This window comes from Protopterus annectens, chromosome 1.part0, assembly GCF_019279795.1.
Source record: "Protopterus annectens isolate FY-2018-M chromosome 1.part0, PAN1.0, whole genome shotgun sequence".
In the NCBI taxonomy this organism is placed as follows: Eukaryota; Metazoa; Chordata; order Ceratodontiformes; family Protopteridae; genus Protopterus; species Protopterus annectens.
The window spans coordinates 1627772079-1627787241 of NC_056725.1; the positions used below are offsets into that span (position 1 = coordinate 1627772079).

A 15163-nucleotide genomic window follows, 5' to 3' on the forward strand; every position below is an offset into this window, starting at 1 on the left:
GAATGCCCATTCCATTGCTGGTTCACCAAGCCGTTGCAGATAAGTGCCCCATTGGGGTTCTTTTTTACTTATTCTTTTTTATTGTTGCCTGTGGTATTTCATGTCATCCAAGAAGGGTAAATAACAGTGTAGGAGACAGATTCCCCATAAAGACCACCACTACCAGTGTCTTTTTTGCTTAGGTGCCTGTCTTGACCATACATCTTGTTCCATTTGTCAGGCTTTTTTACCTAAAACCCTTCATACTAGACTATCTTCTTTAGCGCTCTAGCTTGGAAATCATCATTTTAAGTTTCTTGCAACAGACATGATGGAAGGTACTTCCCGCTCTGAGGGACAGCCGTTAGTGAAGAAGAAGGCCAAGAAGCCTGGGCCAGATTCTTCTGGTGTTCAGCCTCCGCTGGACGTCTCTCCCAAGGTGAGTGAATGCCCAGAGGTTTGCCTGGTTTTGTCATTGGATTCCTCTGCCATGACCGGGTTGGAGGTCAGCGGGGATCTGACTTTAAGCACGTCCAAGGAGGTATTGCAGATGTCCATTTTGGATGTTCAGGGGGAACCATGGCTGATTATCTACAAGGTACCTAGGGGTCTTCCTCAAATATTAGTAAGTGAAGAAATCCCTACTGCCATCTTTGAATGCTGTCCTGGGTCTGAGCCGTCCAAATTTTATAAGGGGGATGTCCCACTGAAGAAAAAGTAAAAGACTAAACATATTTCTCCTGCTCCTAAGGATCTACAGAGTGAATAGCAGGCCTTCACTCAGGGTTTGTTTAGTGCTTTAATGGCATTGAAACCTCCTCAGGGAGTTTCTGTTCCAGCCTCCAATTTGTCTTCTACTCCCCTAAAATGACCCAGGGAACAGGATTCCTCTGAGGAGTATCTGGATTCAGATGAGGGATCCATTTCTTACTCTTCCCAGATTTCCTCTCCCTTGGACTATGGATCAGAGGAATAAGAATCTACCAGTCCTGATACTTCCTTTGAAGAGATTTCTTTGGTGACATGATCTCCAGGATGATGGAATTCTTTAAAAAATGGGATTGTGCTCAGGTCTCTGAGGTACATAAAAGATACTATGAGTTGCAGCAGATGGATTCTCCTAAACCTTCTGCTGTTCCTCCTTTTTTTGACTGCCTTGTTGGATGCATTTTTTAGTGCTTTTAAGGCTCAAGACTCTCAGCCCCCTGCTCCCAAGTAACCTGATAGATTCTATAGGGTGCCTGAGGATGGTAGCTGTTTGTACAAGTGTCCTTCTGCTGACTGCTCGATGCTGTGTGTAGCTTATGACAAGCCCTCTCCATTGCTTCCTTCTCCCAAGTTACTACCCTCTGATAAAGATAGCAGGATCATTGAAAGGCTAGGCAAGAACGTTTATACGTCTACTACCTTGGCTTTTAGGGCTGTTAATTATCAGACCTACATATCCAGGTACTTGTTGGCTCTCTTATCCCAGGCTTGTCAGGTTATTTCTGATCTTCCAGACTCTGAGGGTAAAACTTCTGCTCTTTCCCTGTTAGGGACTTCTTCCCAAGTAGCTCATCTTTCCATCAAGTGTTCATAGGTTCATACTACGCTATCTGTCCTAGGGCATTTATAATCCTAGTCAGAGTGTGTTTGACTTTCGCCACCCATTTTAAATTAATTTTCCTTTTTCGAGGTTAGTATACTGTGCCTCTGTCTAACAGTGACACAGAAGTGATACCCAGGGTAAACCTATGATCTCCCATCCACTCATCAAGATTCCTCTTGAAGAGAGTCAATGAGGGACTCTGCCTAACCTGGACTGGGATTTTATTCCAGAGTGAAGGGAGCCTCTGAGTTATGAATCTGTCCCTCCAGCATGTCCTATTTATTTCAGTGCTGAGGTTCAAGTCTCGAGTGCTTAGCTCGATGGGATTTGGATTTTCTGAGTTGCAGCATGTCCATTAATTCCGGGTTGGACATGGCTTTATACGTCAGGCACAGATTGCCTCTGAGCAGGCGGTATGCCACTGAGTAGAGCTGGAGTTTCTTTAACCGGGCAGCATATGGCATCTGTTTGAGCCCTTTGATCCTCTTGGTGAGGTACTTTTGGGTTCTTTCCAGTTGCTGCAAGTGTCTGGTAAGGTACATCCCAAATGGGGCATTGTGCTCAATTATGGGCCTGATGAGGGATGAGCAAAGAGGCATGATGACCTCCCCTGATCTAGATGTGAATCCTTTCATGATTAGGTGGGCTATATAAAATGTTTTTCTAACCACTTTGGCCACGTGGTTGTCAAATGAGAGATTGCTATCAACTTGGGTCCCCAGGTCCCAAATTACTTCTTCTGTACTTAATGGATTACCACCTATGTGGTAATTTGTGGGTACTTTGTTTTTGCCAAAGGGGATGACTATACACTTTTTGGCGTTTAGCTTGAGGCCATGGCTCTGGCTCCAGTTGTCTGTTTCTATGAGGCCCTTTTGGAGGATGCTTGTGTCAGCTGGAGAGTCGATTATGGGGCCCAGTTTGCAGTCATCTACGAACTTGGTCAGCCGCAGTCCTTCCATGTTGGCCTGTACCTCCGAGAAATATATTCCGAATAATAGAGGTCCCAGGACTGAGCCTTGTGGGACGCCACTTGTAACTGGTTTGGAGTCTGACATGGCTCCAGCAATTCTAACCATGTGGGTTCTGTCCTTGAGCCAGTTTGCAACCCATCTAGTGACATAGGGGTTTATATTTAAGCTGGTGAGCTTATCTATAATGCCAGAGTGGGGTATTGTATCAAAGGCTTTTGCGAGGTCCAGGTAGGCTGTGTGGACCGCCTTCCCCTCGTCAATGGCCTTGGTGACTGTTTCAAAGAAATCAACCAGGTTTAAGAGGCAGGACCTGCCCTTAAAAAAGCCAAACTGGGTAGGATCCAGTGTCTGTAGGTCCCCAATATCTTTATTTATGAGGTCCATGATGATCCTTTCCATAGTTTTGCAGACCAAGCTAGTCAGGCTTATGGGCGATAGTTTCCAGGATCCGTTGAGGCACCACCTTTGTGGAGAGGGACCACTGTTGCTGTACGCCACTCTTTGGGTGCATATCCTGTAGTAAGGCTGAGATTAGGAATTATTCTAATGATGAGGAAGTATTCTTGGATTCAGCTTCAACTTTTGCTTGATGATATTAAGGCTAAGTTGATGGATGCCCCTCTTGATAATAAACACTTGTTTGGTGAAGCTGCTGCTGCTATGTTTAAGTGTAGTTATGATGCAGCAGATGCTTCCTCTAGGGCTGCTGCTTTTGGGTCAGTGATGAGGAAGTATTCTTGGATTCAGCTTCAACCTTTGCTTGATGATATTAAGGCTAAGTTGATGGATGCCCCTCTTGATAATAAACACTTGTTTGGTGAAGCTGCTGCTGCTATGTTTTAGTCCTTTTGGGATAAGGACAAGGCTTTACAAGAATTTAAACATTTGTTTGCTTCACCTGTGCCTAAATTTCAAAGAAACTACCCCAATAACCCAGCCTTTGTTTGCAGGCAATCTTGTCCTCCTCCTAAGGGTAAAAAGGGTTGCAAGCAGACTCCTTCTGCTAAGGCTACTCAGACTTCAGTGCCTCAGAAGTCTCCTTTTCCAGATTAACCAGGTCTGATTATCCTACTCTTTCCAGCCACTTTCCTTTTTCTGTTTGCCTCTTTCTTTTTCTTCCTGTTTGGCTACAGATTACTCAGGATTCCTGGATCCTGTCCATTATTCACTAAGGGTATTTCATGGTTTGGAAATCCCTTCCCCCTTTTATGAGTGTTCCTTAGCCATTTCAGGAACAACTCTCCTTCTTTCTAGAGGTGCTTTGGGACCTTTTGACTCAGGGTGCTATTCAAGAGGTGCCTGTGTCCCAAAAGGGGAGGGGGGTTTACTCCAGGATATTTCTAGTACCCAGAAAAGAGTACTTGGAGACCAGTTCTAGACCTGTCTCATCTAAACACGTCTCTGAAGGTGCCATCCTTTTGAATGTTGTCCCTCCAGACTTTGTTCCCTGTTTTCCTTCTTCAGGCTTATACGGTGTCTCTTTATCTCAAGGATGCTTATCTCCGTATCCCTATCCATCCCCTTTTCATGAAGTTTTTTTTATTTCTCTTTGGCTTTCTGGCATTTTCAGCTCTCTGCTTTGCCCTTTGGCCTTACTACTGCCCCAAGGGTATTCACCAAATGCCTCGCTCCTGTGGATTGCTTTTTGCAAGATTCCGGGGATCCAAATATTTCTTTAGTTAAATGAACTCCTGTTTCAGGCATCCTTTCCAGAGATCCTGTTGCAAAATCTTCATTTTGCCATTTCCCTTCTGCAAAGCCTGGGGTTCACAACTTCACAATAAACTTCAAAAAGGCTTTTCTGATTCCTTCTCAGGACTACGTTTTTCTGGGGGTGCAGGATTCAGAGGTGCCTGTGTTGGCATCCCTACCTTCTCCTAAGGCCTTGACATACATTTCCTTCTTTCAGACTCTTCTTTCTCTGGCCTCTGTTTCAGCCAGGGAGTTTCTGAGAGCTCTGGGATTCATGGCATCCTCCATCCCTATGCTCCCTGTGGTCAAACTGCACGAGAAAGTTTCAGTGGTTTCTGAAGTCAGTTTGGCTTCAGTATGAGCATCCCCTAGACTTTGTAGTTCCTCTTCTACCTTGTCACAACAAGGAACTTCACTGGTGGATCCAGCAGTTGTCTAAATCGAGGGCACCCTTTTCACCCCTCTTTTCCCTCTCAGGAGGTGTTCACAGATGCTTCTGATGTGAGACGGGGAGCAGTTTTTCACTCCCTAAAGGTGCAGAGGCAGCCAGGAAACCCATTACTAGAAAATCCTATTTATCCAAATGGAAGAGGTTTTCTGTTTGGTGTTTTTCTCGTAACCTGGATTCATTTTCTGTGGCTATTCCTTTGGTTCTGTCTTATCTGTGTGAATTATTCAATGCTAGGTTGGCTTATTATCCTGTTAAGGCCCACTTATCAGCTGTCTCTCCTTGTCTGCCTGTATCTACTGCTTTAGCTTCCAGAGTTGAGGCTAAACAGTTCTTAAAGGCATCCTTCATATTAGGCCCTCCAGGAAGCCTGTTCCTCCTCCCTGGATCTTACTTTTGTTTTGGAAGAATTGACTCAGACTTCTTTTGAGCCTGCAGCTTTAGGTTCCTTGCAGCATTGCTCTTGGAAGACTGTAATTTTGTTAGACCTTACTTCTGACAGAGGGGTGTCCGAGCTTCAAGCCCTTATGGCTTGTCCTTCTTTTTTGGTGTTTCATAAGGACAGGATGTCCTTGCGAACTAATCCTTCTTTTATGCCCTAAGTGGTGAATGAGTTGTCCCTTAATCAGTCTATTCATTTCCCCACTTTTTTCCCTTCTCCACAGTCTGCTAGTGAGAAGGTGCTGCACACACTGGATGTGTATAGACAACTCAGATTTTATTTCGATAAGACTAATACTATTAGGGAATCTGTTGAGTTCTTTGATGTTAAGTTGTCAAACTCGCCTTCATTCTTGCTGGATGGGTTCGGAGCCAATCCTCGGCTCCGACTCGGCACTTGCTAAGCTCGAGAGCTAATTTTACCAGCTCGAGGCAACCCTATATCCCATGATGCAAAACGTGACTACCCAGATCTCGTTTGCCGCTTAGCGTACGGGTCTTCTTTTGCCAGCTCAGGTATTGTCTTATATTTAGCTTTTAAAGAATAGCTTAAAATTTAAAATTTCCTTTAAATTTCTTTTAGTCATTGATTAGCTAATTTCTTAGCCCACCCTTTTTAACCCTATACCCCTTTTTAGCCCTTCTGGGTAAAGTTTATTCTTTTTAGGCCTTAAGCCTCCCTTCCCCTTTCCTGTCAGGGAGTGTTTGTGTATGTGATAGTCAGTTCACTGTCTTTAGTTTAGTGTTTGTGTGGACTTGTGTGGATTGGGATTTAATTTGTTTAGTGAATAACCTTTTTCTTAGTCATGTCTAAGGAATCGAAGGTTGCAGGCTTCAAAAAGTGTGACTCGTGCTGTCAGAAGATGTCTCTGACAGACGGTCACACTTCTTGCGTGTACTGCCTGGGACCTCTACACCTGCAGGACTCCTGTGCCATTTGTCATTCTTTTAGCCACAGAGTCCTGCAGGAACGTAGGAAAAAATTAATCCTACAAGGCTTATTGAAGCTGGGGAGCTCCCTGACCAAGACCAGGTCGGGGAAGCCCTCTAAGCCACCTAAGCCCCAGGCTTTGAGTTTGAAGCCTTCGGCTGTGGCTCCGACTCCTTTGGAGTCTAGGTCGGCTCCGGCCGGAGCCGATCTTTCTCTAGAGGCGGTGGTATCGGTGCCGTCCGGCTCCGATACACATACATCGATGTCGGCTCCGGCTGGAGCCGACATTTCCATGTCCCAGACTGGAGCCGATAAGTTATCGGCTCCGACTGGAACCTGAGGGTCTTCTGCTCCGATGGCTCCGACTAGGAAGAGATCTCGGTCTCCTTCCCTGGAGTCGATTCGCTCGGCTCCGGGATCTCTGCATTCGGAGCGGAGCCATCGGAGCCGATCTTCTAGGTCTTCCAGGCTCTCTGACCACGACTTGGAGAGAGTGGTAAGCAGATTGCTGAAATCACAGGCACTGGCCCAGATGCTCCATAGCCCGTCTCAGCAGACGACCGCTATCACTCATCCCCCTGAATTTCCTCCTTCGACTCTCCTCCAGAGTTCGGAGCCGGAGCTTCTTGAAACCTTGACTGTTGCTGCGTCGGAGCCGATGCCACCCCTTTCGGCTCCTTCGTCTTAGACTCCGATTTCCTCCATGATAACTTCCATGGAGGGATCCGGTCGTCGTGACTCCTGCATCGACTCCGAGGGGGCAAGTGGCATCGGACCCTTGTCCGGCACTGTTCTCCCTCTCGGAGCTTCGGCGTTGGTGAGTTCGGCACCGACATCGGCCTCGGAGCCTTCTCTTTCGGTGGGGCTGGGAGTTCCTGTTTCTTCGGAGCGGGAGCTCTCTGGCATCCCTGGAAGGGGAGCCTTTGAGGTGATGAGGAGTGTTCTATCCCCTCAGCTGAGTCAACAGCTGGTTCCATTAGCTCCCCCCTCCTCTGTGCCTGTTGGTATCTCTTCCCACTCTCTTGCTCCCGGACCCAGAGATCCATCGCCCCAGGTTTCCCCACTGGGAAGAACTTCCTCTTCCGAGGTTTCTCCTGAACCTTCGGGGGAACCCCCGCGTAAGAGGATGTGCAAGAGGAAACACTTAGACTCCCCTGAGTCTACAACATCTGATACTGACTTAGATGAGTCGGAGGGATCCCCAAGGTCCCCCTCTGAGGATGTCTCCTTTTCAGACATCTTGGAACTCCTTAAACAGAGGGGGAACTGGCCTTCCATTAACCCCTCCGAGGATGTGTCAGTATACCTGGAGGCTTTTGGATCTCGACCTTCCACCTCCTGGGTGTCTCCGCCTTTCGACCCTGTCATGGAAGTGGTGGCTCAAAAGGCGTGGGTGGCCCCGGATTCTGTGGAACCAGTCCCTGGGAGGCCATCTAAATTTATCACGGCCCCGGTAGACAAGCAGTTTCTCACCAAGGGTGTCCCTGTTGATGCCATGGTGGTGGCAGCTGCCACCAAGAAGGAACTTGCCGATCCTTCTGTACCTGTCCATCCTCCTAACAAGGAGTCTAGGACCATGGATAGGTACGGTAAGCGGATTTTTTCCTCAGCGACCTTCACTATGCACTCGCTGAATTATCTCTGTCACTTTACCCGGCTTCAGAGAGATATTCTCAAGGAACTAGGTGAGGTAGTACAGGATCCGTCAGCTGCCGGGGCTCAAGAAAAAATTACCTTGCAGCTGGGAATCCTAAATTCCTTAACAAACTCCTCCATGCGGCTCATTTCTTATGCGGCCGATGGAGCGAGTAGAGCCGCAGGCACAGGAGTGGCCCTTAGGCGTCAGTCCTGGATGCGGCTTTGCAACTTTGCAGATCCCTTTAAGGCGTCCTTCACAAATACTCCCTTCGACAGTTCGGCTTTGTTTGGACCTCAGGTGAAGGAAACATTGACCAGATGCGAGCAGGACGGCAAGACTCTTTCTGCCGTAGGAGTCCGTTTCTCCACCCCTTCAAGACCTTATCCTAAAGGTCAGAAGGGAGGGAAGATGTGGTTCCGAATCTCAGGGAGTCACGCCGGACGACGTGGTCAGTTTACCCCAGAGGCAGAGGGGTAATAACAATAGACGCCCCTAGGGGCAGAGGGGGTCTGCAGAATCAGGGTAGCAGAGAGCCTCTCCTGACAAACCCTTCCAGCATCCCTGAGGTGTTGCCCGACTGTCCACCCTTGGAGGCAGTCGGGAAGATTGTCGCTGTACCCAACAGCCTGGCTTTCCCTTTCTCAAGACACTTGGGTACAGTCGATCATATCCGAGGGTTACAAGATTCCTTCAAAACTATCCTGTTCCTCAGAAGATATCCCTCCCAGACGCTGCACCCGGTCTAAGGGAGTTCTCAAAGCTGGAGGTATCAAAACTTCTAGCAAAAAGAGCCATCCTGCCAGTTCCAGCAGACCAAATAGGATCCGGGATCTACTCAAGATTCTTTTTGGTCCCCAAAAAAACGGGAGATTGGAGACCAATTCTAGACCTCAGCAGACTAAACAAGTTTGTCAAGAAGGCAAGATTCCGGATGGTCACGCTTCAGTCCATTTTACCCTTTTTGGGCAAGGACAACTGGATGTGCTCGGTAGACCTTCAGGATGCGTACTATCACATAAAAATTCACAGGCGCTCCAGAAGGTTTCTCCGCTTTCGGCTGGGGGCCAGCCATTTTCAATTCAGAGCCCTGCCCTTTGGTCTCACTACAGCCCCCAGAGTGTTCACCAAATGCATGGCAGTGGTCACGGCTCACCTGAGACATCAAGGATTCCAGGTGTTTCCGTATCTAGATGACTGGCTCCTCACGGCCACCACCAGGCATCAACTTCTCCAGGCCAGGGACTACACTCTTCATATGTGCAGCCAGTTAGGAATTTCCATAAACTTCGAAAAGTCCTCCTTGTTACCTTGCCAGTCTATTACTTTTATAGGTGCAGAACTAGACACTGTTGGGATGTCAGCAAGACTCACAGATCAAAGACTTCTGGACATCCAAAAATATGTTCAGATCATCCTACTCAGCAAAAAGATCAGGGCCAGATTTGTCCTGAAGGTGCTAGGACTTATGGCGGCTGCCATCGTACTTTTTCCTTTGGCTCGCTTCCACATGCGGCTACTGCAATGGATGTTATTCACGCAGTGGTCCTTCCAGCAGCTTCCCATGCGTCACGAGATCGTCGTGACACAATCTTGCAAGAGTCACCTGACCTGGTGGATTTCTTCCCCTCAAGTCCTCCAGGACAGACCGTTTGTTCCCCTGGCCCCGGTTGCCACAGTCACATCGGATGCCTCCCTGATCGGGTGGGGGGGGGCATTATCAGGGCAGGATGGTCCATGGCACTTGGCAACCCTTCGAATACCCTCTGCAAATAAATGTCCTAGAGATGAGAGCAGTGCTTTTAACGTTGCAAGCCCTCAACGACTTTCTTCCTTTAGGAACTATTGCAGTTCAGATGGACAACATGTCCGTAGTATGGTACATCAACAAACAGGGTGGGACCAAGTCCTATCCACTGTGTCGAGAAGCTCTCAGACTTTGGCAGTGGGCAATCTCCTCTCATCGGTTTCTGATAGCAACGCACATCCCCGGGAAATCCATCTTCATTGTGGACAAATTGAGCAGAGCTATTCTCATGCCTCACGAGTGGTCTCTCAAACAATCAGTAGTGGAGGAGATTTTTCAGAAGTGGGGCCTCCCTTGCTGCGACCTTTTTGCTACACCCCAAAACAGCAAATGCCCAGACTACTTCTCCCTCTTTCCACTCCCAGGCCAACCCCCCAGAGACGCTCTAACCCAGGTTTGGCCCCGGGGACTTCTTTATGCTATTCCTCCATTCCCCTTGATACCTCAAGTCATTCAGAAAGGTACCGTTCTGAGAGCCAAGTTGATTCTCATTGCCCCTTACTGGCCTCGACAAATTTGGTTCCCGTTCCTTCATCGCCATCTACTGGTACAGCCTTGGCGTCTGGACCCAGTTCCAGATCTTTTGACCCACCAGTCAGGTCATCTGCACCAGGCCATTCGCTCTCTCAACCTCACCGCTTGGTTGCTCCACTTCCTTCATTAGCCAGGCTTCCTATGATTTCTAATCCCGTACGGGATATCATAGTAGCTTCTCTAAAGTCCTCTACCAGAAAGATTTATGCTAGTAAGTGGCAGCGTTTTTCCTTCTGGGCAAAGTCTAGGGACATAGACCCCTTTTCTGCCCCAGTTCAGTCAGTTTTGGACTTCTTAGCTGAGATTTTTCAGTCGGGCTCTTCTTCTTCGACAGTCAAAGTCCAGCTGGCAGCAATCTCAAATTTTCATGTTGGCTTAGCGGACCAGAACATGATGTCTCACAAGCTTTGTAAAGCTTTTCTCAGGGGTATCTTTCTACTAAAGCCCCCAATTAAAGATCCTCCTCCGCATTGGGACCTGCATTTAGTGCTGACATCCCTAATTCTTCCCCCCTTTGAACCGGCTGCTGCATGCTCTTTAAAATTTCTCTCTTGGAAGACAATTTTTCTGGTGGCTATTACTTCAGCTAGGAGAGTGTCTGAGCTTCATGCTCTCTGTGTTCAACCTCCCTACTTGGTTTTCCACAAGGATAGAGTGTCTCTAAGAACAAATCCATCCTTTTTGCCCAAGGTGGCTTCCCAGACGAATCTTAACCAGTCTATTGATCTTCCAGTATTTTTCCCGAATTATTCGCACAAAGCGGAACAGAAACTGCATTATTTGGATGTTCATCGCCAGCTCAGATACTACTTGGATAGAACTAAACAATTCAGAAAATCTGATCAGCTTTTTCTTTCTTATGCAGAAAACAGAAAAGGTCTCCCGGTCTCCAAGGTGACCTTATCGAAATGGCTCTCTTCTACTATTTCCCATGTTTATCTCCTTAGGGGCAAAGAATTGCCCTCTAAACCTAAGGCACATTCTACTAGAGGCCTAGCCACATCTACAGCCTTTCAGGCTAGGCTACCTATTGACACCATTTGTGCAGCAGCCACTTGGGCCACGCCTCATACCTTTGTCTCACATTACAAATTGGACTTGGCCTCCAGAGACAGAGCTAGGTTTGGTTCCACAGTTCTCAAGAGTCTGTTCCATTGAGCCACCCAGGATAGAGGTGCTAGGGACGGTCCCATCCAGCAAGAATGAAGGCGAGTTTGACAACTTAACATTAAGAAGTTATGTACCTACCATAACGCTCCATGTTAGTTGTCTTCTCGCCTTCTTTCTTGCGTCCCTCCCTCCTTTCCACCTAGCCTGGACAGACCTTGAAGTTGTACTCTTCTCTGGGGACGAGTTTATTCTTCCTATGTACTCCAGTTGTGAGTGGTCACTAGTTTTACTAGTTCCCCTGTGTTGTGTTTACACATTTGGTTACTTTCTTCTCCTTCTGTTGGAAGAAGATAATGGGCATATTTCTATAGCTACCAAACGAGATCTGGGTAGTCACGCCTTGCATCATGGGATATAGGGTTGCCTCGAGCTGGTAAAATTAGCTCTCGAGCTTAGCAAGTGCAGGGTCGGAGCCGAGGATTGGCTCCGAACCCATCCAGCAAGAAAGAAGACGAGAGAAGACCACTAACATGGAACGTTATGGTAGGTACAAAACTTCTTATTTCTTTTCATCCCAGGACCTTGCAATTAGCTGTATCTAAGTAAACTGTTTCTTCTTGGATCTCAAAAACTATTTCTTTTTGTTATTCCTTCCCTGGTGAGAGATTTCCTCATTCTGTTAAGGCTCATTCTACTAGGGCTGTGGCTTCTTCTGATGCTTTTTTCAAGGGTTTGGATACTAACTCTGCTCTTGAGGCAGCCATCTGGACTTCTGTGCATACATTTACTGAGCACTACAAGCTGGACAGAATCTCCAGAGCCAGATCTGGTTTTACTATGGCCATTCTTCATGGCTTCCTAGAGGGCTCTGCTGGTCGTTCCTTCTCCCAAGTTTCTTCCTGAGCTTTGGCATTCTCCCTAATGTAATGAATACTGCAACAATGAAATGGAAGGACATAGTACAGTTGTGTAAAGTTTTACCATAACTGTAGATGTCCTTTTCTTCACTGTTGCAGTATTCACTCCCTCCCTCCACCCCCTGGTTCATTCCTCTTCTGGATGTACTGATTGCATTTTCTTTTCCTTGGACTGGCATTCCTACTGGGGCTCTCAGTTCTGAGGATGGTATGTCCAGACGTCACCTTTATGCCCTATGCTACTCGAGGAGCATATGTGTGATATACAACATACCTTAAAGCAACCTAAAGGGTTTGGTATACTCGCTGGATGTTGGGCCACCCTTGGCAGGGGATCTCTAATGTAATGAATACTGCAAGAAGAGAAGGACATCTGCTATTATGGTAAGATTCTACACAACTTTACTTTGTGGTAAGTTCATTTACAGAAGTGTACTTTCTTACACATGAAACTGCTGTTCTGACTTGTATACATTACGCTGACTTGTTCATTATATGCTTGTCTGTTTCTGGCCTGGATCATGTATGAAAAAGGTCCTTGGACCAGTTCACTTACACTGTTAGCAAAATAATAAATAGACCACATGCTTTCTCTGGGAGGAATCATTCTTAACAGTAATCATGACATTTGGATTTGTGTGCCCTCTGGTTTCTTTTGATTTTTGTATTAGAATCTCTATTCATTGCAAGAGATGCTAGTACAGGCATTGTGAGGCTCTCTTATACGTGCCACGTACTTTTTCTCTCTTATACTCTCAGTATTTGAGATACTGCTAGCCTCTCAGATCACTTTGGAAAAATATTACTGCACAGAGGTTTGTACCTTATGTTAACCATTTTGTTTTGGTAAAATCAATTTCCACTTATTGTGTTTGTTATAAAAGTGGATAATCTTCATTCAGATATTAAAGGAAACAAGGTTATAACTTTTCTTCCTCTATCCATGAGCAAGTACGCATATTATAAAAAAATTGTACATATAGGTTACCACACCCACCACTTGTTTGCGGAGGGCCAAATAATAAGCTTCAACCTTGCACAATTTGTCTAAAGTTTAATAAAGCAACCAGAATAATATGCTTAAAAGCTTTGTCATCTTATGAAATGCTTAAAATCTTTAGGGAAAAAGTCTTAGGAAAACAAAAAAAAAAAGATATTTCAGATCACAACAATGAAGTAAAGGCAGAGACCAGTGACAGAAAGGAAGAAAGGGAGGACTGAACAAAGAAGTTAGACAAGTGAAATTAGATTCTTCCACTTTTGATTCTGACAAGAAAGGCACATTTTCAACTACCTTTGCTAAACAAGATGATTCTACAGTGACAGCTTCCATAAACAGGGATCAAAAGCCTGTCAGAAAAGTATCTATAGAGCAACCACCAGCCCTTTTGCTGTAAACATTTAAAAGTAAACAGGTTACTTCATTTCTTCCTGTGTCTGATCCTTTGAGAATAATACTGGAAGAAGAGATGGTGTACTTTGAGTACATTCTTAAATATGCCATCAGTATCTGACAACAAAAGAGGCTTTTACTACTTTACAACCATCCACAAGCACTTCATGAGTTTCAAATCACATTTTTGGTTATATGTTTTTTTGCCACAGAGTACTTCATTATTGTGCAAGAGACAGCCAAGCATCTGCAAGGGCGGCTTTTGTCTCTCTGAATCACTATACATCTACATTTAAGACTGATGTTGTGAGCAGTCATAGGTATTGATGCATGTCTGTGAAGAAGAAAGAAAATAAAGAAGGAGCACCTCTCCTCGATCCACTGTTGAAGAAGAGTGTTTTTATATGGCACAAACTGAGTTGCCAGAATTTTGTAGACTGACACCACAGGGATATGTCATCTTAGTCCACCTTGTCCATTTGCTACTCCCCTTACCAAAGGGCATTCCATTTTCTGAAATGAGAATTTATTTATTTATTTTATTTTATTTATTTATTCACTGGGTAACTGGACTGGTCCATTGATCCCTTTTAGCTACAGCCTAAGCCATAGGCAAAAACAACAATTAACTACAGTGCAAACAGTAACATTGCCAAAATGTAGATAAAAAAAAGAAAAACAGTTTAAGTATGCACGTGAAGTATGGCTAGTAAGCAGATCTCTTGTAATGATAATATACTAACATAATAAAACATCTTAGCATAATTGCAGTTTGAGCATAACCTCAATGAGCATGACAACTCTGGAAAATGACTAGAACACTACATTACCAGATGGGTAGCCAACTGCCTCACCGACAGGATGCATACTGTAAAAGTCGCCAATTTCACCTCTAGCAAAAGACCAGTCACTAGTGGTGTACCATAAGGTTCTGTGCTGGGCCCCTTACTGTTCAGAAAGTATTTCTCAGAAGTCCAGGCAAACTTGGACAGCCTGTGGCTGACTAAGTTCCCTGATGATTGCAAACTGGGAGCAGACATTGAATCCCCCAGTGATGTTAGTATACTGCAGACAGGGTTAACACACACAAATGATTGGTGCCAAAGTCATGGATTAAGGCTAAATGCAAAAAAATGCATTATTATTCCCTTTGGGAAAGCTGACATCCCTTCTAATTACATTATAGACAGCACCCCCCGCAAGTGTTTACCAAGTGGTAGGTGATATGGGTATTGAGGTTGACAGCAACCTGAACTTTGACCACCACATATCTGCAGTAGTAAGAACATCCTTCTATGTGGCACATCTTATAAGTAAAGGCATTGCATCTAGATCTAAGGATGTTATAATTCCATTATACTCGGCCTTCATCAGACTAGTAATGGAGTACAATGCTCCCTTTTGCATATACCTCACCAGACATTTGCAACAATTGGAGAGACCACAGAGGTTTCTTACCAAGAAATTACTGGTTACACAAAAGAAGTCTCACACAGACAGATTGAAAGCCCTATCACTATATTCTGTCTCCTGCAGGTTGCTAAGGGGTGACCTGTGCCTGGCTTACAGGGCAGTTTCTGAACCAAGCCTGATGAAAATGCCACACATTCATAAATCAATCTGCATGAGGATCACTCGCTCCAGGGAACTTAACCTACCCTCTGACATGAACTGGTCATGCTGGAGAGATAGATATATCTCCCAGAGACT

At 45.7% G+C, this 15163-nt stretch overlaps 1 protein-coding gene across 1 annotated transcript in view; it reads left to right on the plus strand.

Annotated features, from left to right (window-relative positions):
• The first annotated feature begins 310 nt into the window (after window positions 1-310).
• The window catches only part of MEI1 (meiotic double-stranded break formation protein 1), a 2282292-nt gene continuing 2267439 nt past the window's right edge, over window positions 311-15163 (plus strand). The window contains exon 1 of the mRNA XM_044073933.1: window positions 311-418. Within this exon, the coding sequence (XP_043929868.1) occupies window positions 311-418 (108 nt within the window). The remainder of the gene's footprint in view (window positions 419-15163) is intronic.